The 25,621-nt window shown below is 38.8% G+C and overlaps 1 protein-coding gene across 2 annotated transcripts in view; it reads left to right on the plus strand.

The window, feature by feature from the left end:
• SUGCT (succinyl-CoA:glutarate-CoA transferase) overlaps positions 1 to 25,621 on the plus strand; it is a 712,850-nt gene that overhangs the window by 156,560 nt on the left and 530,669 nt on the right. For both annotated transcript variants that reach the window (XM_077864111.1, XM_077864112.1), the window contains one exon: positions 14,024 to 14,119. In XM_077864111.1, coding sequence (XP_077720237.1) covers positions 14,024 to 14,119 — 96 coding nt within the window. The remainder of the gene's footprint in view (positions 1 to 14,023; positions 14,120 to 25,621) is intronic.

The raw sequence follows: 25,621 nt of genomic DNA on the forward strand, positions 1-25,621 counted from the left end.
AAAAATGTCTACTCATATCTTCTGGCCATTTTTTAAATTGAATTATTTGTTTTTTGGGTGTTGAGTTTGATAAGTTCTGACATATTTTGGATACTGACCCTTTATCAGATATGTCATTTGCAAGTATCTTCTCCCATTTCATAGATTGCCTTTTAGTTTGTTGGCTGTGTCCTTCACTATGCAGAAGCTTTTTATTTTGATGTAGCTCCAGTAGTTTATTTTTGAGTTTGTTTCCCTTGCCTCAGGAAACATATCTAGAAAGCAGTTGCTACAGCCATTGTCAAAGAGGTACTGCCTATGTTCTCCTCTAGGATTTTTATGGTTTCAGGCCTCACAATTAGGGCTTTAATCCATTTTGGATTAATTTTGTGTATGGTGTAAGAGAGTGCTCCAGTTTCATTCTTCTGCATGTCACTGTCTAGTTTTCCCAACACTGTTGAGGAGACTGTCTTTTTTCCATTGGATATTCTTTCCTGCTTTGTCCAAGATTAATTGACCATATAATTGTTGGTTCATTTCTGGGTTTTCTATTCTGTTCCATTGATCTATGTGTCTGTTTTTGTGCCAGCACCATACTGTTTTGATCACTACAGCTTTGTAATGTAACTTGAAGTCTGGAGTTGTGATGCTTCCAGCTTTGCTTTTCTTTTTCAAGGTTGCCTTGGCTAATTGAGGTCTTTTAGTAGTTCCATACAATTTTTAGGATTGTTTGTTCTAGCTCTGTGAAAAATGCTGGTGGTATTTTGATAGAGATTGCATTAAATCTGTACATTGCTTTGGATAATATACACATTTTAACAATATTTGTTCTTCCAGTGTCTTTCCATTTCTTTGTGTCATCTTTAGTTCCTTTCATCAGTGTTTTATAGTTCTCAGAGTATAAGTCTTTCACGTCTTTGGTTAGGCTTATTCCTAGGTATTTCATAGTAAATGGGATGGATTCCTTAATTTCACTTTCTGCTACTTCATTGTTGGTGTATAGAAATGCAACAGATTTCTGTATATTGATTTTGTATCCTGTGACTTTACTGAATTCATGTATCAGGTCTGCAGTTTTTTGGTTGAGCTTTACCTTATTTTAAAAGTTTCTCTGACTAGATCAACACAATTTTCCTTTTTTATTAACTGAAAGTCAGTTGATATTAACCTAATCATGGAAGTGACATCCCATCAGAAGGGGAAGGGATTATATGGGGTGCCTTTGCAGGGAGATGGAAATTCTGGTGGCCATCTTAGAATCATGCCTATCATAAGCCTTTGTGTGGATAACCACTGAATATCAATGGCTTTCTCTCACCAATCATCCAGGCTTTAGCAGTTGGACATATAACCAGCCATGGGTATCTCCACTTGGATGTGCCAACTACACCTTTAAGTCAGTGTATTCCCCTTCTAAGCCCCCCGACATACAGAAACCCTAGCCTTTTTCTTCACTAGGAAAGCCATTTCTATAAATAAATTCAAATTCCTTTTAGGGTCCAGGCTAAAAACCGTTGAAGCCCTTTTCTACCCTTTTTTCTATTCCTTGTAGTTTCTTCTCAGATCTTGTAGTTCCTTTCTTCAGATGTCTCTCAGATTTGCCATTTCTTCTGTTCTTGTAGCATCTACACCTTAGACCCATGCAAGCTTGTCTGTATACTTGCAAGGAAGGTAAACAGTCTGAAGACTGTCTACTGTGTACTGTATTCTGAACATGCATAGGCCTGTGGTCCCTTCCCCTTATAAGTGGATAATATATTATTGAATAGTGTTGAATAAATAGTGACATTTTGGTCAAGGTCACCAGGATATGAAGGCAGAGGTAATCAGAACTAGAGGGAAATTGTGGTAAGTAGAGGATTGGAGAAATTTCCCTGAACTAGCATGGCCAAACAAAGTGTCTGAAGCTCTTAAAATGAACCATGACTCTCTGTAGAAGACCAGTGTCAGGATCCCTGGGTGGCGCAGCAGTTTAGCACCTGCCTTTGGCCCAGGGCGCGATCCTGGAGACCCGGGACCGAATCCCACGTCGGACTCCCGGTGCACGGAGCCTGCTTCTCCCTCTGCCTATGTCTCTGCCTCTCTCTCTCTCTCTGACTATCATAAATAAAAAAAAAAAAATAAAGATCCAGTGTCTTGGGCTCTGTGGAACATTGGAGATTGAACAGGTCATTGGGAGTCAGCCTTTAGTCAATTTCTTAGCCTCTGAATCCCTCCTAGGACCTTTTGGGACTCCTGTTTCTGAGCTGACCCTCACTCCCAGGCTAATTCAGATTCAAGAGAAGAGTTGTTATTTCATCTCCCCACCCATTCGTAAGTCATGTGCACCATCATATACTCACTTTTAGCTCAGCGAGGGCTTGACCTCTGAAGATTCTCTTTTTGGTCCCTGAGCCACCTGTGTAGCTTTCTTTACCTTGAAGATGAGGCCTTGGGCCCTCACATGGCTCAGTTAGGGAGCCAGTCAGAGAATGTACATTTGGTACACTGTAAAAGAACGAATGAATTTGTTCTGTGTGACTCCAGTGGACAGAGCCAGGGTTTCAAGGGACAAAGAGGCAAATCTCAGCCTGTTCTTTACACTCTATGAAGATGCCTTCTGCTATTCTGCTTTCCCATAGGGATTGTGTCCAAATTTCCTCTTTTTCACTTGAAATATTTTTCCATGAGGAGTGCCTGTTAAGCCTTCGACTCTTGGTTTTGGCTCAGGTCATCATCTCAGGGTCATGAGACCAAGCTTCTTGTTGAGCTCTTTGCTCATGGTGGAGTCTGCTGAAGACTCTCTCTTGCTCCCTCTGCACCACCCCCATATAAATAAATAAATTTTAAGAAAAAAGTTCTCCTCCCAAAATAGAGGAAAACTGTGCCATTCATTTATTTTCACAAGTTTAATAATTACCGAGGGCCTTACGTAGTGTTCCTGCTGTTGGGGAGAATCCTTTCCCTCCTGAAGCCTCCATCCTAATGGACAGAGAGACACAATATGAAATGACTGCAGCTGAGCCATTATATAGGGAAGACTTCACTGCAAGATGACATTTTGAACCATAATTCCTTCACTTGTCCTTCCTTTCTTATCCTTGTCAATCTTGCTTAAGATTCCACACCTTCAATTTTCCCTTTTGCTTGCATAATTAAACACACTTTTTTTTTTATTTTTAAAAATAAAACCTTTATCTTCCTGCTCAATGTGTGTGAGCTACTGTCCACTCTCCTTCCCTTTACTTCTCTTTCTTTACACAAGCCTCGAAAGGACTCTTGTGGCTCCTATATTCTTTTCATTCATTCCTTAGCTCCCTTTAATCTTGCTTTTGTTCTTACTGCTTTACTGGTGCCTCTTAATGATCACTTATGATCTCCTGTTCGTCCAATCTAATGCCTTATTTCATTCATTCATTCAAAAAGAGCCAGTACTTTTCCATCTCTGCTGTGACTTTGCCTACAGAATTTCTTTCATGTGGAAGGCTCTTTTCTTTGTTTTTGCATGCCTGCATTTCCTTTATCAAAGGGTCAGCTCAAATGTCACTTTTTCTTTTTTCTTTTTAAAAAGATTTTATTTATCTATTTCAGAGAGAGAGAGAGAGAGAGAGAGAGCGCGAGAGCGAGCAGGAGCAGGGGGAGGACCAGAAGGAGAAGGAGAAGTAGGCCCCTGCTGAGCAGGGAGCCTGATGCAGGGCTCCATCCTGGGAGCCCGGATCATGTCCTGAGCCAAAGGCAGATGCTTAATTGACTGAGCCACCCAGGCACCCCTCCCTTTTTATTTCTACTTCATATTTTTAAAAAAAGGTCTCTTGTGGGACTGATTATTTCTATTTTGAACTATAGATTTTAATTTTCTTGAGAGATAAAACTCTCTTTTATTGCTTTTGGGAATCTGTGCACCTCACAGAGTGCTCTGCATATAGTAAGAGCTTATTAAATATTTGTGCTAAATGCATGATGGAATCAATAAACAAAAGCAACTTTCATTTCTCATAACTCCTTTTTAAAGCTAATGTTGCAGAACAATGTATTACTTTATTCTAAAAACAGAAATTAAAAAAATATTTGAGTATAGTTGACATACAATGTTGCATTGGTTTCAGGTGTACAGCACAGTGATTCAACTTCTCTATACTTATGCTGCACTCAACCTAAGTGTAGCTGCCATCTGCCACCATACAGTGCTGTTAAAATATCTCTGACTATATTCCCTAGGCTGTGCCTTCTATTCCCGTGACTTATTCATTCCCTAACTGGAAGCCTGTATCTCCCACTTCCCTTCACCCATTTTGCCCATCCTCACATCCCCTTACCCTCTGGTGATCATCAGATCTGATTCTGCTTTTTATTTGTTTATTCATTTGTTTTTTTATTTTTTAAAGATTTTATTTATTCATGAGAGACACAGAGAGACACAGAGAGAGGCAGAGATACAGGCAGAGGGAGAAGCAGGCTCCATGCAGGGAGCCCGACATGGGACTCGATCCTGGGTCTCCAAGATCACACCCTGGGCTGAAGGTGGCACTAAACTCTGAGCCACCCAGGCTGCCCATCATTTGTTTTTAAAAACAAATATTTTAAAGATATATTTATTTATGACAGAGAGTGTGCATGGGACGGGAGGGCCAGAGGGGGAGAGAGAGAGAATCTCAAGCAGACTCCCTGCTGAGTGCAGAGCCTGATGCAGGGCTCCAGCCCAGGACCTTGAGATTGTGACCAGAGCCAAAATCAAGAGTGGGACGCTCAACCAACTGAGCCACCCAGGTGCCCTAAATACGAATATTTTAAAGAATGAAGTCATCTAAAATGTAAAACCATATTTGAAGAAAACATTTGAAACCAAAGGCATCATAGGAATCAATAAGTAAACCATGTCATTAAATGTTGTTTTTCTATATTTCCACTTACTCATCACATTTTTTCCTTTAGTTATTTATAACCACTTTTTGAGTGAAATGATTGACTGGGTCAGTGATTAATGGTAAGAAATATGTTTGATGTATTTTCCTAAACATGCTTTTGAAATTCTGTCTCTCTCTGTTGTCTGGTCTTACCTTCTGGCATTTGATATCCGGTTTCCTCATGTCTGATTTTGATTCTGATGGATTGGCAAAATTATTCTGAGTATAATGCAAATATGTTTTCCTTCTGAGTTCAGTACATAAAATAAACATCAATATGATTTGACTCCCATTAGTGATAGTTTAGAGGAATGTGAAATGTGTGTGTTCCTTTCATTAAGTTAAAAAATTGCATGAAGAGAAGGATTTGATAAAATGTTCTTCCTTCGCTAAGCAAATAAAAGTAGAGATTTTTAAATTGCATAACAGTTCAACGGTTTTTTTCAGTGTTTACAGGTAAAATGTTTATAGGTTGTTGTTTATTTCTAATTACTTTGGAATAGAAGCCAAGACAGAGTTGCAACAAAGCAGAAATCTTTGAATCTTAAGTATTTTGTGATAATTAAGGTCAAACTTAACCTGTAGAGGTTTATCTAATGGAAAAGGATGTTTAATGACTGATTTTTCTTTATCGACGTAGGACAGGCCTGTAAAACTTTCCCAGGATCGTGGCCATTCAGACATTTTGAGGAGTCTGCTTCTGTATAAAATATAGTACAGAATGCCGAATCTGGATGAGCTGAGTTCTGGTCCTGGCTTGTGTATTTACTAGGTATATAACCTTGGGCAGATTCTAAACTGCTCTGTGCCTCCGTTTTCTCTTTTGTAAAATGGGTTCATCATAGCACATCTCTCATATAGTTGTCATGTGGATGAAATGAGATAATTTGCATAAAATGCTTAGAACAGGGATGCCTGGGTGGCTCAGCGGTTGGGCTCCTGCCTTTGGCTCAGTTGTGATCCTGGGATCCGGGATCGAGTCCCACATTGGGCTCCCTGCGAGGAGCCTGCTTCTCCCTCTGCCTGTCTCTGCCTCTCTCTCTCTCTCAGTCTGTGTCTCTCATGAATAAATAAATAAATAAATCTTAAAAAAAAATAAAATGCTTAGAACAGTGTATAGTAAGTGCTTGACAAGCATTAGTTTTTACCATTAGTGAATACTAGAAGCTTAAAGTGGTAAATATAGTATGTATAGGTAGAGTTCTTATTCTTTCTTCAACATGGGACATCCAAAATACTTTCTCTACTCCTCAACATTTTTCCTCTTCAGCCCTAGTGATTCTAAGGACTCTGTTTACTTTAAGAAGTGAGGGACACAGTGTAGCAGATTAAATTGCATAGGGAGTTTTGACATGTAAAGTAATGGTGTTTGGATTAAAAAGATGTCAGAATCTTAACAGTTCTTGGGATGCCTGGGTGGCTCGGCAGTTGAGTATCTGCCTTCGGCTCAGGGCATGATCCCAGGATCTGGGATTGAGTCCTGCATTGGGCTCCATGTGAGGAGCCTGCTTCTACCTCTGCCTATGCCTCTCTCTCTCTCTCTCTCTCTCTCTGTGTGTTTCTCTCATGAATAAATAAATAAATCTTAAAAAAAAGAATATTAACAGTTCTTTCTGATGAGAGGCTAAATCTTAACAGATGTATTCTCTATAAATGCTGGCCCTTTCATTTGTTTTTTAATGTATTTTCTGCAAAAGGATGTTTTATAGTTACTGAATGAGTGAAGTTGAGCAGAAGAACCTGAGGAGAATTATTGATTCAGTTAATGAAGTGCTTTCTAAGCAAATGTAGAGGACAGCTGAGAGATTGTGTAGGGATTCCAGTCCCCTTGAGTGATGTGGGGGTCCTTGCAGGGAATATAGACTGTGAAGCCCAGGATATAATGAAGGATGTAGGACATGAAACCAAGTGCTGTGAGGATGAGAGGGAGTGGGAACCAAGAGAGAGGAGGTAAGTGGTGTAGGGATGGGTTGGAGAGTAGAGTGACCTGCACGTGAGTCATAGTTTTGCCATTCGCCAACCTGCTGTTTGATCTAAGTGAGACAGCGAATCTCCCTAGGCTTAGTTTTCCCATTTGTAAAATAGAGGTTGTAATACCAACGTCATGTGAGATAATTTGGTTTCATTCATTGCTCCTTTATATTCCATTTAACAGCCAGCTGATTCAATTCTTGTAAATCAGTGGCTTCCCATGACACTTGGAATGATATCCCAGATCCTTACCCAGGCCTGCAATACCTGCATGATCTGGTGCTTTCATTCTTCTTTCACCCATCTTGTCTACTGCCTCCTTTACTGACCATGTTCCAGCTACAGTGTCCTTCTTTCTCTTCTGAATTATGGTTAATTTTTACTGTGATAACGTCTCTTAATTGGTTGATGTTGTTGCCTAGAAACATTGCCTTAGATTTTCACATGCTTTCTACAGGTCTCAGGTTCACTGTATACCCAAAGTTTAAAATAAATACCCAGGACTCTGTGCTGATATAAATAAATGATTGAATAAATAAATAGGAGAAAAGAGACAAATTTCCTGTGCAGAATTCCAATAATTTATGGGGAAAGTTCATCCTCAAGAAAGAGGAGCATAACTCCCCACTCCTTAAGTGTGGGCTGTGCTTGGTGACGTCCTTTCAAGAGTACAATGTAGAAAGGGGAGAAGGAAGAAGAATGATTTGCTGTAGAGATACCTGATAACTACCACCCCAGGCAGGTGATCAAGGTCAACACCAACAGTGATGTCATAGACATAGTTTGTATCTTTAATATAATGTGATGTAAATGGCAGTTTACTTTCTTCCAAAAATCCAAACCCCTATAAATCCAAACCCATAGTTTTCTAATTATGAGGAAAAACACACACACACAAAAATCCCCATTGAGGAACATTCTCCAAAAATACCTGATCTGTACTCCTCAAAACTGTCAAAGTCATCAGAAAGAAGGAATGCATGATAAACCATTACAGTTGAGAGTAGTTTAAGGAAGCAAAGACTAACTATAATGTGATAGGTACCCTGAATGGGGATCTCGGAACTGAAAAGAATATTAAAAACAAAGGAAGTCCAAGCATACGGATTTTAGTAACAATGCATTTGTGTTGGCTCTTTCATTGTAAAACACGTATCATACTGAGGTAAGATGTTAATAATAGGGGCATTGGGATGAATAAGTCATGGGGATGAAAGGCGTAGTAGGGGACAGAGTCCGTGGTACTGTAACAGCACTGTATGGTGGCAGACGGTAGCTATCCTTGTGGTGAGCACAGCATAAGTATAGAGAAGTTGAATCACTCTGTGGTACACCTGAAACTAATGTAACATGGTGTCCACTCAAATTTAAAAATTAAAAAGTACAATCAAGCAGAGAGGAAAAAATAAAAGTAATAGGAGAACTGGGTATGGAGTATATGAGCGCTCTTTACCCTCTTGGTTAAGGTTCCTGTAAATCTAAAGCCATCCTAAAATAAAAATTAAAAAGATTGTAAACATTTCCCTACACGGTGCTATATTCTTCTGTTGTATCATCTGGGATGCTTACTTTGTCTGCTGTTACATGTAGGTATCCATTATATATGGGTCTTGTAGTTTATTTAACTTACCCCTGTTTTGGGGGGGTACTGGCTCTGGTAGTTTGTACTTGCCTCATGGGCCATACCTATGATTAGAGGAAGGGCTGTTCTTGACATGGGGCCTTACCTTCCTGTGTTTTATCTTATTTCTCATTTCTTCTCTCATTTTATCTCTCTATATTTTCCCCTTAGGGAATGACTTTAAATACTTTCTATATGCTGCTGACCCCAGCCCAAGTGATGGTCTTGCGGGCATCTCCAATTCAACACATGCAAAGGTGGATTCTTATTTGCTTTGCTTTCACCTTGTTCCTCTCTCTCTCTTATTTCTGTTAATGCCTTCAGAACTCACCCAGATATTCAGGTGGAAACCTGGGAATTAAGCGTAGTTCCTTCCTCTCCTTTACCATTTTATCTCCCGTCCTCCTAAAATAACAGTCTTTCACATGTTCTGTCCATCCTGTCCCTAACAGCTATCTTAAACAGGCTGATTTGTCTCTTTCCCCTGCCACCAACCTAGTCTGAGCTATTATCAGCTTATGCCCGGACCTTCACAATATCCATAACTGGTCCCCTTTCTCTCTTGTCTCTATTCAGTCTGTTCTTTGGATTTAATTGCAAATGCAGTGGGAAGCCCTGTGAGTCTTTGAGAAGAAGGATAATAGGCAGTAATTCTTGATTTTAAAGTGCTCATCGTGAGGGGTACCTGGCTGGCTCAGAGGCTCTGATTTCGGGGTTGTAAATTCGAGCCCCACATTGAGTGTAGAGATTACTTAAAAAAAAAAGTGATCATTCTGAAAGCTGTGCAGAGAATGACACCTTACCCATGACCTGCAGGAAGTAGCATGATCTCTCAACCTCTCCAGTTTCATTTCCCATCTCTTTCTTGTTATGCTTCAGTTACATTGGTGTACTTTCAGATTTTTTTTCTCACTCTATCTTTTTTATCCCCCTGTGTGCCACTCTCTTACTTGCCTTAGGGCTTTCACACATGTTATTCTTTCTGTTTTTAAACTTCTCCCCATGGCAGTTCCTGTAACTGTTTGTCTTCTCCACTTTTCTTAAGTCCAATGAGGGCAGGACTACATCTTTCCATTTTCATTTGCATACCCGGTACCTAACATAATGCCTTGTACAAAGCAGCACTCCCTATTTATTGAATAAATAAATGAATAATTACTGTTCTCATTTGTGCATTAAAAAAATTAGTGTAGGAACTCTACAGTAGGTAGAGAACGTATGAAGGGTTTTCAGTACACAGTTGTTACCCTGAAATAGATCCCAATTTAAAAGAAGGGATAGGATCAGCTATGAGTAATATTGTAGCACAGAGGAGGGCACTGTAGTTGTTGTAGTTTAAAGCTCTGTCATTAACCAGCGGTGTGACCTCAGACAAGTTATTTCCTTCTCTGTTTCTTTCTTCATCCATCTCTAATATTAAGGGGTTTGGCTAGATTTTTCCTGAGGTTTTGGTTCTCCAATCTGGTGTGCAGTTAAAGATGCATTGGTTAAATTATTTTTTTCCCAGGCTCCATCCCTGGAGAGTCTGATTCAGTAGACTTAGGGTGTGGTCCAGGAATTCTCCAGGTGATTATGATGCATAGCTAAACTTAGGAGCCACTCATCTAGATCCTCTCAGCTTTGCCATCTTATAAGTATAGTTGTAGGACGAGGCAGACTCTGAAGGTGCAGCTGGAATTAGGCAGATTAAGGTGTTGTCTTTGTTCAGAGGCAGGGAAAATAGTTTTTTTGCTTGGATGGTGAGGGGGACTTAATGGAAATGGTGATGTTGAAATGGACTTTGAAGAACAGACGGGGAGATGAGCAGGAGTGAAGCATGATTGATGTTCAGCCCAGCTTAGTTGGAGGTCAGCATATGTGCAAGGGAACAGGAAGGAAAATCTACCAGTTATGATGTAATGGGCCAGAGTTCGAGTGTTGTTTTCCCCACTTTACCCGTCATACTTAGTTGTCCTTTCGGAGATGAAAGATTCTATTATTGCAGCTCGATCCTCATTTGGTAGAAGTGAAACATGTGGTGACAGACACCATGGGGCTGCTTTGGGAAATCATTGGGTGCATTCTTCCTCATGTCTTTTGGGGCTGTGCCCTTTGAGATCTACTTTGACCACCCCATTGGTTTTCTGGTTAGACACACAGAATACCACGACCCTCTATGTTATCTAAAATAATAGTTTTGCTGTCAGAATGATTATTATTAAACCAAAGTTGGCTTTTTTGTTTAGATGAAACCATATAAAGGCAACATTCTGAGTAAATTATATAGCGTCCACATGATGAAATAATGAGCCTAAGTTTAAGGGATGAAAGTAATGATCTAATGCAATATTTAGAATGGATATACAGTATGTAGTTATTAACCTAAAAGTCACATCCTGCATTCTTTTGATTTGTGGAAAATTTGTCATTAATTGCCAGGAAGCCTGATTTTTCATACATAGTCATAGCTGTTGACTTTCTCCCCCTTCTCTTGCCTTAAAATACTTCATTGTAAATAGTAGATTATTCTCAGATTTGCAATGCCCCTTTTAAACATTGGGTTGCTAAGTTTAGCCCTCTTGCTCTCATTTTTTTTTTAAATAGAATTCTTTTTTTCCCCTAAATTTGCCTCTGAATAGTTACTGACAAATCACGCTTTGTTTTTGGGTGGCCATGGCTTAAAATCTTATCTAACCTTTCTGCCCAGTGGGAGCCTGCTAGTTCTGAAATCTTTTTGTTTTTGTGAGTTATCATTGTGTGGAGGAAATTGATAGAGCATCTCATTAAGAAACGGTCTGTGAGATGAGTTTTGGCAACCCATTCAAACTTACCCTAAATAGGTCTTCTCTTATTAAATAGTTGTCAAAGATAGAGCTTAGTAAGGTAAGGTCAGAAACACAGAAGTCAAAATTGAAAAGAAAGGAAGAAATTGTGGACCAGAAATGAGGCTATCAGGCTGATCTCCAGCCTACAATTCAGCCCATACCTACTTCTGTCAACAATCTCAGATCAATCTACGATTTACAGGTTAACCTGTGATCATCCAGTCTGTCCACTACCTCTTTTTTTTTTTTTTTTTTAAAGAATTTACCTATTTGAGAGAGACCATGCAAGCCTGAGCAGGAGGAGAGCCAGAGGGAGAAGGAAAAGCAGACTCTCCATGAGCAGAAAGCCAGATAAGGAGCCCCATCCCAGGATCCTGGGATCATGACCTGAGCCAGCTTAACCAACTGAGTCATCCAGGTGTCCCAGCCCACTGCCTCTTGAGGCTATGCTGATGTTAGTCTATTACCTACCAGTTGACTTTGAAATTTAAAAAGTAGAAATACCAAGCCTCTTATGATTCTTTGCTTGCAAAGAATTACCTTTATTAATGTGAATCCTTGGCCTCCAGGAGCACCAGAACAACCTGGAGAGTGACTTTCACCAGAATTTATTTGTAAGAAACCACCCCTACCTCCACTCTAACAAAAGTAGATCAGAGAAAATTCTTTGTTACAGAAAAACCCCAGATTTGAGAAAATTTCCCCAATTTCAGGAAGAGCTTTTATGGAAAAATGACTACAATTTCATTCCTGGTATCTTCTAGACTGTTACGAAGAATAATAGTCAGAGGTGTAGACCTTGGAAGCAAATGTAAGACCATTTAGTATTTTACAGATCATGTTGTTTGCTCATGCTGCCCAGGGTGACTTTGTAGACCTGCTTCTGCCTCAACCAGAACACTTGGGATATTATTATCTGCTCATATATTAGGATTTCATGCATTATTTGTTTGATACAGGAGTTCTGCTTAAAAAAATATTGAAAACCACCCATTTTGTTTAAATGCCCAATATTTTATAGAGAATGTGTCTGAAGGTCAAGGTATTTAAATTAAATACCTATAGTCATACAACTACTTGGAGGTGACAAATGAAAAACCATGAAACTGGACTTCCCATCCAGTGCATTTTTTACTACAAAATGTTGATTTGATTTTCCATTTTGAAAGACACAGAAGTGATCTGTGAAATGGTGATTAGCACTAGGCAGCCCCAGGCAGCCCTGGAATGCTCCATGGTTCAAATGCCTGAGACCAGATGGAGGTCCAGAAGTGGATGACTCAAAGTTTATTAGTTTTGCCACCTGGGCAGTACAGCCGAACCAGCTGCCATAAGGCAGTTCCAATTTCAACAGAGCAGTAAATGAACATAAAAGTGAGTGTAAATCCCAAGAATAAAGTAAAGGAGAATGTCTTCTGCTCTAAGGGGCTGCATGCAGGCTGAGGCCTATTGATAGGCCTTGTGGGAGGCACGCTGCCATGCCAGGTACAGGGCAATATCAGGTTGTATCACCAAGGCCTGAAAAACAAATCCTTGAGTTATTTCAGGAGCCAAACTCAGTTCGGGATATGTTTGACTTGCTGGCTTGGGAGATTCCCCATCACATCTGATCATCTAGGATGGGAAGAATGAGCCCATGCTATCTTATGATTATGTCATGAGGCCAGAAGCTTTCTTTCTGGAAACAATGGAAGGTTGTCATTAGGTTGTTTTTCCATAGTTTGGGACCCTTGGAGGCATGGTTATTCATGGGAACATAATCTCCTTGTGGCAGGTCACCAGGAGTCAAGTCCATTATCCTCCTGTTATCCTCCTATGGAATTGAGTTATTGTAGGCTTTCAAGAAATGTGTATGAAGTACTGCAAGAGTCAGAGATTGACCTTAAGGTTTGAGATGACCCCTTTAATAAATCTAGGGCTTTTGAAAATTGAAGTAAGTAGGATAATGAGGATATAGGGTTAGGACTAGGTTTTAAAGAGGTAGAGCACTTTTTTGTGCAAATAGGATGATTCAATAAGGAGTTTTAACAAGTCAAGTAATGTCGATCGTCGGTGCCAGTAAGAATGCTTTGGGCAGCTAGAAACAGAAGACTTGACTGAGTCGATGTCAACAAAATAGAGGTTTATTATTGTTATTTTTCTCATGAAATGAGCAATTTATTTATTTTTTATTTTTTACTTTTTTTTTGAAATGAGCAATTTAAAGGAATATGGCTCATGACTGGTTCAGCTGGTCATTTATGACACCCGCTCTTTTTTTTTTTTTTTTTTGTCATCTTGACAGAAAGTAAAAGGACATGGGTGAAGAGGGGAAAGGAATGTACTGGTTGCTGATGTATTTTGCTATGGTTTTTCTGCTAAAGGCTGGACCAAGGTTTCATCTATTGGGCCAACCTCTGTCTTCAGGTGATCTTTTCGAGAGCTGAATGTTATTCATATTTAGTCTCGTGCAGTAATGTAATACTGCTCTTCCTTTCTTTGTAGGATGATGCCTATATATTTGCTGATATATTTTGAGTTGCCTTTCTCTCTCTCCTTCCTTCCTTTCTTTCTTTCTTTCTTTCTTTCTTTCTTTCTTTCTTTCTTTCTTTCTTTCTTTCTTCTTTCTTTCTTTCTTTCTTTCTTTCTTTCTTTCTTTCTTTCTCTTTCTTTCTTTCATTTTTTTGCAATGACATGAAGTGAATTCAAATAAGAACTTAGGTAGTATAACCTTCTTTTTATGATTTGTGGGTAAACTACCTTTTTTTTTTTTTCCCTCCTGGTAGGTGGCATGTTTGACTCACATAGCTGCTAATTATCTTATTGGCCAAAAGGAAGCAGAACGTTGGGGCACAGCTCATGTCAGCATTGTTCCTTATCAGGTAAGAATGATACACACAACATAGGGTTGGGCTATTCTAATCTGTGGGTTTGTATGATACGAGTTTGGGAGATGATTTCCCTTTTTAAGAAAAAGCCTCGTGGGGTATTCTGTTATATATCTTTGTCTGACTATAACAAGGTTCTGTTGTTCACTTTAAATTCTGTATTTTGCACATTTCTTCGTCAGAAGATTAGTAATAGGACACTTAAAAGGATCAAAGGAAGTCGCTGAAAGTGAGTGACTTTTGGCCTCATATGATGGTTTTTTTTTCATCCCAAAGAAGCACTGATTGTAGCCATTTTATAAAGCATGGTTTGTTCACCATGTCAATTATAAACCAAATGTTACCTATCTCAGCTGACAATAACATTCTCATAGGGTTGGAGTAAAATGAAAATTTGCATGTGACGGATCTTTATTTTCAGAGCAAAGCAGATGGTTTAGGGACTGATGCTCTTTATTAAGTGTCTAAACTTGTCCTTAGAAATTCTTGACGTTGGCTAGTGCGAATGAATGTGTGAAAGAACTGTGATCCTTCACAAATAAAAATGAGAACAGCAACTCTAACTCTTCTTCCAAACCCCTAACCTTTGCTTGACTCAGTTGTACCATTTCCCATCAATTTACTAATATCATTGTTGTATCTTCTGTCATATATTGGAAGTTTAAGAGTAGAGGTGTCTTTTTTCATTGCTTTACACATCCAGCAGAAGCACGTACAAGGCACTGTATAAATATCTATTGAACAAAGGAGTGAATTTTATTGCAGCCGTTTCCGAGCGAGTACTCTTGACAGCATGCATGAAAGCCAGCATTTTCCATTGGCCAGCCAATCCGTCCACACTGCTGCTAATCATCCTTTTAGTTTTAAGAACATTATTTCCTTCAGCCCAACTTTCTTTTCCATTTCTCTTAATACGAGTGTGAACACTTCAGTGAACCAAGGTGAGTCTAGAATTTTTCCTCTATTTCTATTTATGGTCTTTTTACATGTGAGGCGTTTACTATGATTTCCCTGTAGAATGGCCTTTTGACATAGTTGTACTTGTGGAACATTTTCTTGAGTGCCTGCCCTCTTCTTCAGCAGTGCTTTTATGACCAGCATTGGTAACATGTTAGTTCCGTTTGGGGCTGAACCATGCACTTCTAGCCAGACCCACCACACTTCACAAAAGTGGCAGTTTTGAACTTTTTAGAGATCAACTTTCACCTCTTCACTTCTCAAATAGGGAATTTGATACCTGTGTTCAATAGATGGATCCCAACTCTGATCTGCCTCCTTGTCGACTAACCTTTCAGATCCTGCTACCTTTGACAGGAGAGTGCTGTGATTCCAGTTCAGGTCTTCTACTCCATCCCACCCCTTCTCCATCAGACTTGCTTCTAGCTAAAGGGTTGCAGCAACTAACTGATACTCCTCATTGATGATGGCAATCCCTTTCACAGGCATTTTAACAGAGGGAAATGTTGGAACTCATGGGAATTCATCGCTAACAATGGAAGTCCAATCTTCAGTTTTTGGTGTGTGAAGAAAGCAGTTTTGACTCGGGAGGCTTTATAATACAATTCCAGACCACTTCACATGGGAGGTGTTCATTATGCTCTAGTATAAGGTTTATAGTTTATTTTTTGCTTGTATATATTTTTTTAAATTCTATATTTTTTAAATTTTTATTTATTTATTTATGATAGTCACACAGAGAGAGAGAGAGAGAGAGAGAGAGAGAGAGAGAGAGGCAGAGACACAGGCAGAGGGAGAAGCAGGCTCCATGCACCGGGAGCCCGACGTGGGATTCGATCCCGGATCTCCAGGATTGCGCCCTGGGCCAAAGGCAGGCACCAAACCACTGCGCCACCCAGGGATCCCTGCTTGTATATATTTTTTAAAAAAGAATGTCTCTTTAAAAAAACTTTGGTATAGACCTCTGTAGTCCCTCCTGAGTGTTTGTACCTAGAGCTCTGGCATCTTGGGTAAATGCTCTCAATTACGTCACTGCAAGGTAAAAAGAAATTTAGAATCTTTGGCCTTTATTATGGTAGGCAAAGGATATGGGAGACTGTGTGTGTGTGTGTGTGTGTGTGTGTGTGTGTGTGTGTGTATTCTTTGAAGACAGAAATATACTTTTCCTGCTTGAACTGTCCCGGTCACATAAAGTAGATATTGTGCTTATTTGATCTAGTTGATTGCTGCTTTATTATCTGTAAGAAATAAGAGAAGATCTACTAGGGTTTTTCCTTAGGAACTCAGAATTAATTTGTTTCCTCTTGGTGGAGGCCTGGTTCAACACTGTGATTAAGGACCAAATACAAATTCAGCTTGAATGAAGCTAGCATGCTAAGATGGATCCTAGATATGCTTCTAGACCTTGGTCTGTTTTTAATTTTTAAAATAGATTTGGGAAATATTTTTATGGGTGAGTGCCAGGATAATTATAATTCATTTTTCTATAATAATTATAGCTTTGCATCTAATTTGAGTTGTCTGAGTTTTGAGCTGAAAATCTATAGTGGAGACCCTGATGGTCTCAGGAATTAGTTAGGTACACTGCTCACTCTCCTTAATTCTTGTTGAACCCTAGCTGAAAGATCACAGACTGTGAATAAATACATATACATTTCTTAAAGAGTAGTGATCCTTGATTTGTATGCTATTTTACATACATGCAATTTTTAACTTCTCAGTTTGATCATCCACTTGTGCTCTTTCCTCCCTATTCTTTGTCAACTTTTAAAAAATGAGTTAGCTCAACAAAAGTAAAATTGAGATACTCATTTTGCTACTTGTTGACTGTATTGGTGGATGCTTTTCTGAGAATTCACATTTTTAAAATTAATTAGTTAGCTAATTAATGACCCTGAGATCATGACCTGAGCCAGAATCAGGAACTGGATGCCTAACTGACTGATCCATCCAGGTGCCCTGTGAAAATTCAGATTTTAAGAAAGAACTTGTAGATTTCAGTCAGTGCTTCTTTTGTTTTTATTACCATTGGGCCTTGACCCTGAGAAACACCTAGCCCAAAGGATTAACAATTACATAGTATTCGTGTGTGTGTGTGTGTGTGTGTGTGTGTGTGTATGTAATAAATACACACATAAATATGTTAACATTTCATTTGAGAGAGAGAGAGAGAGAGAGAGAGTTCGAACAGGGGGTGGGCAGATGGAGAAGCAGACTCCCTGCTGAGTGGGGAGCCCAACGTGGGGCTCCATCTCAGGACCCCAGGATCACAACCTGAGCCAAAGTCAGAGGCTTAATTGATTGAGCCACCCCAGCACCCTGAAATGTTTCTCAGTTGTTCAAAAAATTATGATGATAGAAGGGTTTTGGGAGATGGGAGAGGAGAGTGCAGAGGAAGCAGTTGACCAGTCTTCAAAAAGAATATGTTTTATTATTATGTAACATATTTATCAGTGAGGCCACTGCCCTCTACATACATGATTAATTATCATAATCCCCCTAATTTCATAACCTGTGTATATCCAAAATTCTCTATTAAATTTCTTCAACATCCCAGGAACCTGTATTTGCATATTCTCCTCTGCTTTGTGGGCTCATGATCTCACTGACCTCTACCCCTCTCTAGTATCACAGAAGATCCATTCACAAATGTACTGTTGAAGAGAGGAGACTACACTATGTATTTTCAAGGAAGATGGGGGAGATTTTTATAGATGAAACTTGTACAATCTCTGGGAGGCTTCACCTTTCTTAATCATATACTTAGGCTGTTTCTAGGGAGTTTCACTGTCCTGAAGAACATATGACTCTCCCCATCCTTCGTGTTCTTCCTTCTCTTCCCTCTTCTTTTCTGCTTCTCTTCGAGTTCAATGAATTTCTCCAGTCTCAAATAGAATTATTGTGCTTGCTAGTACAAGCACAGATCTTTGGGTGGCCACATTTATCCTAAATGCTTAACTGTACTACTTCTGTGCCCTAAGGAGCATGCTGGCATGTGGACTAATAGATGCATACTAAGCTCTGTCTGTGTTCCTGATAAGACCATATTTCTCCCAGTCTGCACTACTCCCAACAGGACTTGGGGGAGCTCACAGAGTTCTGTATCCTTCTTGTAAAACCACAGCTTCTTCAGCTATAGCGTCACCCTCATGATCAGTATAAATTTCTGAAGAGAGCAATCCAGAGGATGAGACAACCACAACTATCTCCTTCCCTTAAAAGAACACCAATCCCAGCATCCTTTACACATGTGCCTCAATCACCACCAGGACTCCAAGCCTTCCAGGCGCCTGTTAGGACCTGGACAGTCATTCCCGTGTGGCTCTGTTTATCTCTTCCTTTGACCTAGTCATGTCTTCTGTCAAAAATCTTGGTGGCCTTGTAATCCACTTAGATGACCCAAGCGACATCCTGTCCTTTCATTTCTTTAACCTCTCATGGCTCTTAATGATTTTTCTTGTTTTCACTTGGCTACCACTCAGGTGTTTGTCAGACTTTATCATGCATATGAATCTCTAAATAGAGATCATCTTAAGATGCATTGCCTGACTCCAGGCGATATTGATGCCACACTATGAGTAACAGGGTTCCAGATCTAGACTTTATTATTATTGCTGAGGGCAGCCCGGGTGGCTCAGCGGTTTAGCTGACTATACCATCTCCTTTGTATCCAACTGGCAAAATCCCACTGCTGATTAAAATTAATTCTCCTTCTATTCCATGCCCACAGTCATGTAGTGTATGGCTATAAGAAAACATAGCTACCATGTTGACGACCTCACTCTCTGTTCATGGCCACCATTCTCAAGTGGTCCCTCAGCCTAACTCACAGTCCTAGAACACTACTTACACATTTATTTTCTCTCTCTGAGATGACTATTTCACTTCTTCTTTCTCCTCAGATCCTCCCCCTCTCTCCTCACCCTTAGCCAAAGATGGTTTCTTATTTCACTGAAAATTGATGCAATCATTAGAGAACTACCTCATCCTTCCTCTGCCATACCTCTCAGGCTCCCACATGTGTGCCCACCTATATAGTTCATTTCATTCCCTGCTATCACAATGGATGAATTGTCCCTGTCCATATTTTGCCCACTTAAAGGTGTTGTTCCAGCACTTTATCTTCTCTATCACCTGCATTATCTATCAGTGGATAATCAGATGTCTATGTCCTTCACCTTAAAAAACCCAGCAACCTTCCTTAGACCCCCAGGGCATCTTTTCCCATATACCATCCCATTTCTCCATGCTCTTCTATTCCAAAATTCCTCAGAAGAGTTTTGGGTAGTATCTGCTGGGAAGAAGCACTAGTCTACAATTCACTTGTACTTCACAGGCCAAGGGATTTTACAATCCTCACTCCTCAGCAGTTTGGAGGAGCTAGGGGAAGTTGACTTTTTAAGTCGTTCATTAATATTACTCTTTTTAATGCTTTTTCTTGAGCCTTTCAAATGTAGGGCCTTCAAAAGAAATTTCTCCTTTAAATAGCCTGATAATTCACATGGCAATTTCTTTTAAACTTTTTTTTTTTTTTTTTTCCTGGAGTACCTTCTAATTCAAGGGATTGAAGAAAACCATTATTCAGATGATTAAATAAAATCATGTCTTCCTTTCTTCATTTCGGGCCCATTCAACCAAGGAATAGAGCAGGAAACTGTGCTATGTTATTTCTGGTATGGACATTATACTGTATATTTAATTTGGCACAAGCAGAGACTCAGACAGGCAGTAAATTCCAAGTTTGAAGAGATGCAGCACTTTGCTATCATTCCTTAGAAAACGTTAAAATGCTGTTAAATCATAACAGATTAAGTAACCTTGGGAATTTTTTTTTTTAACCCATGTTAAGGATTTTTTAAAAAGTGAAAAGGTAAATGATATACATGTGCCTCTTCTTATGTGACTTTTTTTTTTTACCATAGTCATGCTAAAGCATTCACTGAAGTTTGAAAGTATAATTTAAACAGGCATATATCACATATTTAACTTAACTGATGCATTGCTAGTAACAATGACAATAATCATGATGGCTTCCGTTAAACACATACTATGTAACCTTTTATGTATATATTATATATATATATATATATACATATATATATATAATATTTTGGATATATATTTTTTCCTTATTTTATATTGATGAAAGGGAGACCAAGAGAGAGAAAGCAACTTTACTGTGACCATGGGTAGATAGTTAAAGAACCTGGTTTTAATATTTCAAAATTTATTTCCTTTCCTGTTTTATCCAGACTAGTAATTCTGTTGGTGCCTGATACATTGTGGATGCCTGTCTTTTAGTTTCTTTGACAGATGGTAGGATTCTTTTAAATTCTTTCCATCATCTCTTTGACAAAGACCTATTTATTTTGATTCTAGAAGATATCAAGCCTAATAAGTGACCTTGAAGTATATCTGAATTCTGAGCTCTGGGGCAATTAATCGTAGGTTTCTGTCTACCACATTTTCAATTTATCCTTTCAAGTGACTCTTGATTATTCAGTTAAGCAACAATTTCTTGAGTCCCCTATGGAGTAGGTAGTGGTTTAATTCCTGAAGGTTTCCAGATGAGGAAGAACTGGGCTCTTGATTTCAAGGAACTTAGAAGCAGTAAATAGCAGGCACAGCTGGGAGAGCTTGAGCTTCAGAGTCAGACCTGGGTTCGTAACTTGGCTCTGCCACTTACTGTGAAATCTTGGACAAGTCTTTTCATATCCCTAGTGTTAGCTGTTTCCTGTGCAAAAAAGTGATAATGATAGTTGTTTCCATGTGTTTTGAGAGAATTAAATAAGATAGTATATACTAGGAGTTTTGTGCAGTACTTGACTCTTGTAAGAATTCAGTGGAAAGTGGCTCCTATTATTATTTCTGTAGTTAAACTAATAATTATAACTGTAAAATAGTTTCTAGGAAGCTACAAAGTAATCTCCATGAACATATCCATGGCAGCTTAGGGGCAGAGTAAACAAAGAATAAAGACACATAGCTGAGTTTCTTTCTTAAGGGAATTTCTACTTTAATTTCTTTCTTTTTTTTTTTTTCTTTCAAATGGAAAGGGGAGCAACATGCTGCGGTATTTTTGTTTGTTTGTTTTTTAAAAAAACTGTTCTTAGATTTTTTAAGGAAATTATAGAGTTCAGCCATTGCCAAAATGTTGCCAGTACTTTTTTTTTAGTTTTATTGAGAAATAATTGATATACGTCAATGTGTAAATTTAAGGCATATGGTGTGATGGTTTGATTTACATATATTGTGAAATGATTACTACAATAGGATCAGCTAACATCCATCTTTTCTTATAGCTACAAAAAAAAAAGAGAAAAAGAAAAAGGAGAAAAAATTTCTCCTTGTGTTGAGAACTCTCTTACCAACTTCTTGAAAAAAATAAAGTTTGAGAAGAATCATCTATAGCAATATCACCTCATTGTCAAGGGGAACAGGGCTTCCAGTTTACTGAATTGTCTAGTTAATTGAGATTTAGTATAAACTCACAGTTAACAAAATGAAGCATGACAAAAATGATTTTCAGAAGTAATATCAGAGAAGCCCACAAGATGGGAACTTTTTTCTAGGAAAGATATATCTCCCCTTGAGAGCTGAAAATTGTGGCGATTTGTCCCCCACTTTTAAAAAGTGAGAGAACTACAGAGTATTTTAAACATTGTTCTTATAACCTTAAGATTGCAGTAAACTTTGATAATTTATCCAGTAAAAAATACCTAGAGGTTTATTTGGAACAGAAGTGCTGGTGATAGGGGATACATTAGATTACATCTCAGAGATTTCTGAAAACTTCTGGATTACTTCGTACTAACATGTTAGAATATTCAAAAGTCTTTTTTTTTTTTGTAAATTAAGTCATAAATTGTCTGAATTTCTCCCATCCTCTTTGTTCTAAAGCTTTTGGCAAGGTAGCTTTTGAATATTTGCTATGAAGCTTATGTGTGCCTCAGTCCTTATGAGTTTTTTGGATTCTTGTTAAAACAAAAAAAATTTATTTGAAGATTCTGGTTGCTTTGAAGCCAAGTGGTCAGTACTTTGGCACAGTCCTAACAGTATAGATAATTGAGCAGTCCAACAGGCAGTTAAAAAAAGGCAGATAGCCAGCTACTCACATAATAGCTGCCATCTTCTGGACTTTTCCTAGAAAAAGTTCAGCTTTCTTTCATTTAAAATAAAATTTTTAAATTTAAAATAAATTAGACAATATGATGTTTAAGGAGAGCAATGTATTGCACAAAGAATAAACATAGTTATAACTATTCAAAAACTAATGTGATTTTTAAAAATCAGAACTGCCTCTAATTGATAAATATGTTTTTTTTTTTTTAATATGTTTCACTGAGAGGTAAAACAAAGAGACACAAGGAAAGGCAATGTATCTTAAGGAATATATCTGAAATTCATTTAGGATCATATCAGCTTCTCTTACATTCTCAGTATTCTCAATATATATGCAGAATTGATGGGACTGTATGTTGTTTATACCTCTCAATTTTGGCTAAAATTTGATGGTAGGAATGCAAATTGGTGCAGCGACTGTTGAAAACAGTATGGAGGTTCTTCAAAAAACTAAAAATAAAATTACCATATGATCCAGTAGTTCCCAAGCACTAATTCGCAAAGATATATGCACCCCTATGTTTATTGCAGCATTATTTACAATAGCCAAGATATGGAAGCAACACAAATGTCCATCCATAGATAAATGAAGAAGATCACACAGACACACACAGACACACAGACACACAGACACACACACACACACACACACACACTGGAATATTCCATAAAAAAGAATGAGATCTTGCCATTTGGGACAACATGGATGACCAAGAGGGTATAATATTAAGTGGAAGAAGTTAAACCATAAAAAAGAATGCCATAAAAAAGAATGAGATCTTGCCATTTGGGACAACATGGATGACCAAGAGGGTATAATATTAAGTGGAAGAAGTTAAACAGAGAAAGACACATACCATATGACTTCACTCATATGTGAAATTTAAGAAACAAAACACAAAGAAAAAGACAAAAAAACGGACTCTTAAATAGAGAAGACACTGGTGGTTGCCAGAGGGGAGGTGGGGGGAGGAATGGGTGTAATTGATAAGGTAATTAAGGGTACTCTTTAAAAAAAATATTTTATTTGTTTATTCACAAGACATGCAGAAAGGCAGAGACATAGGCAGAGGGAGAAGCAGTTTCCCTATAGGGAGCCCGATGTGGGACTTGATCCTAGGACCTCGGGATCACAACCTGAGCCAAAGGCAGACGCTCAACCATTGAGCCACCCAGGTGTCCCAAGGGTACACTTAATTTGATGAACACTGAGAAATGTATAGAATTATTGAATCATTATACTCTGTACCTGAAACTAATAGAATGCTATATGTTAATTACACTTGAATTTAAGAAAAGGAATAAATCACACTTAAAAAATTTTGGCTGAAATTTTCCAAGAGAATCAAATACCATTTTGAATATTCAGTTAAAGAAGAATATTAATGGTTATTACTCTTAATACTATTATATTAGTAATTGTAATTATCATTAGAGGCAACATTTATCGAATGATCACACCGTGTTGGTTATTAACTCCCTTACATATATTAATTCAGTCTTCACAAGAGCCCCATGAAATAGGTATTGCTCTCACTTTCAGATGAGGAGCCTGAGGATAGAGAGAGGTAGCTAATTTTCCCAAGGTCCCATGTGTCGTAACTGGAATTCTAACTGAGGCAAAGACTCTCTACTCTGTAGGCAAGTGAGGCAGTGCCACTTACTGAAACAGGCATATTGAGTTACATTTTCTATTTTCATCCCCCTTTTGAGGAAGAATTACGTGACTTTTTTCCTCTACCTATTTTCCCCTTTAGGACTGCCAAGAGTAATTGAAGAGGTATAAACAATTCTGTTGTTTACTCATGACAGAGATCCTTAATTATGACTTAAAAGCAAATTTCCATCAGGAAATCAGGTTGTACATCTTTTGGATAAATCCTTTGATTGAAGATGCAAAAACTGTTAGAATCATAACTAAGTCAAATTACAGTGAAACAGGTATCTCTTGCTCCATGTGGGTAATGAAAACAATATTGTCCTTGAGTGATCTGGGAGTTGGGGATGGTTTTAGTGATTGTGAGACTCATTGATTCTGGTTCAAACTGTGTTTCTGTGAGCATGGTAGCTGGGGGTGGGATTTAGGGCAGGAAGGAGTATTTGGGGCATGAAGAGGAGTATTCAGGAGTATGGGGTGAGGGGCAGCCTGGGGAGGAATCAAGTAGGCAGATCGCCAAGAATTCCAGCTCCATTTCAGCCAAAACAGCTCCACTTTTGTTTGTTTGCCAGTTTGAAATAAGAATTCCACTGCTTAAAAAACGACTGTCTTAGATTAATCCATTTGTCCCAAAGGGTTTTACTAGACCAGAAAGTGGGTTTTGTGCGTGTTTGTGTGTGTGTTTGGAGACAGAAAGACTGATTTCCCTCAGTGTTGATGGCTCTTAAAACCATGACCTGGAACCAAAGAATGGGTCTAATGTAGCTGAGGTGGAGGCTGTGGCAGGAGGAGTCTGCGTGGGGCCTAGCAGAGCTCCTCCACAGAGGAGAGTCTTACAGCTGACGGCCTAGTCTGGTTGTTCTGCATGGACGTCAAGGTTCTTTGGCTCAGAAAAACCACATAGGACTGGATTCTGGAAACGGTTGGATTTGGATGTAGTCACACATCCTGTTCTGTTCTTAGGGGTGTCCAGGGCAAATGTTGTTGACATTCTGAGTAGGTGTGCTTGGCACTTAGACAATACCCCACCAGCTTCCTGCTCAGGTGCGGGTTACCTGGGGGAGAAAGGAATGAGTTCTGATACGGTACAAATTACTACTATATCATACTTCAGTATTGGGCGAATAAAATAATAACAATGAAAGAAAACTTGCAAGATGTTAAGTTCTGAAGTGATCCTGTGTTGGAGACTTGAGCAAATCATGTCACAAATAAATGTGATTGTGAAGTAAGGTCTTTTCCTTCTTAGTTTTGTTTCTGGCATTTAGGACGAGGAGTACTGGTGTCAGGACTCTGCTGGACAGGAGATTGTGAATGTGCATACTGTGTTGGGCTAGTGAACTAGGAACTTAAAAAAATCATGTTAATTCACTTGGCCTAATTTTAACCTGGAAATGATTCCCAAATGTCCCTTCCCTCTTTTCTTTCCTGAGGGTAAAAGCTGGTGCGAAATGTTCTAGGTCCTTGCCACTCTTACAGGTCCATGGAGCGGTGGCGTCAGCATTACCTATAACTTGTTAGAAATAATAGATTTTGGTTTCTTTACTTGAATCGGAATCTGCATTTTAACAAGATCCTCAGGTAATTTCGATTTCACCTTAGATTTTGAGAAGCCCTGTTCTCAAGTGTGTGCGAAAGCCTCTCGGTCATTGCATTATGAGTCCACTAGATGTCACTCTTGTAACCTGATAACGGGATGGTACTTTTCAATGGGGACTTGAAAAAAAAATCTGTGAATAATGAGCACATTATTAGGTGAT

Source organism: Canis aureus, chromosome 21 (assembly GCF_053574225.1).
Source record: "Canis aureus isolate CA01 chromosome 21, VMU_Caureus_v.1.0, whole genome shotgun sequence".
Taxonomy (NCBI): domain Eukaryota; kingdom Metazoa; phylum Chordata; class Mammalia; order Carnivora; family Canidae; genus Canis; species Canis aureus.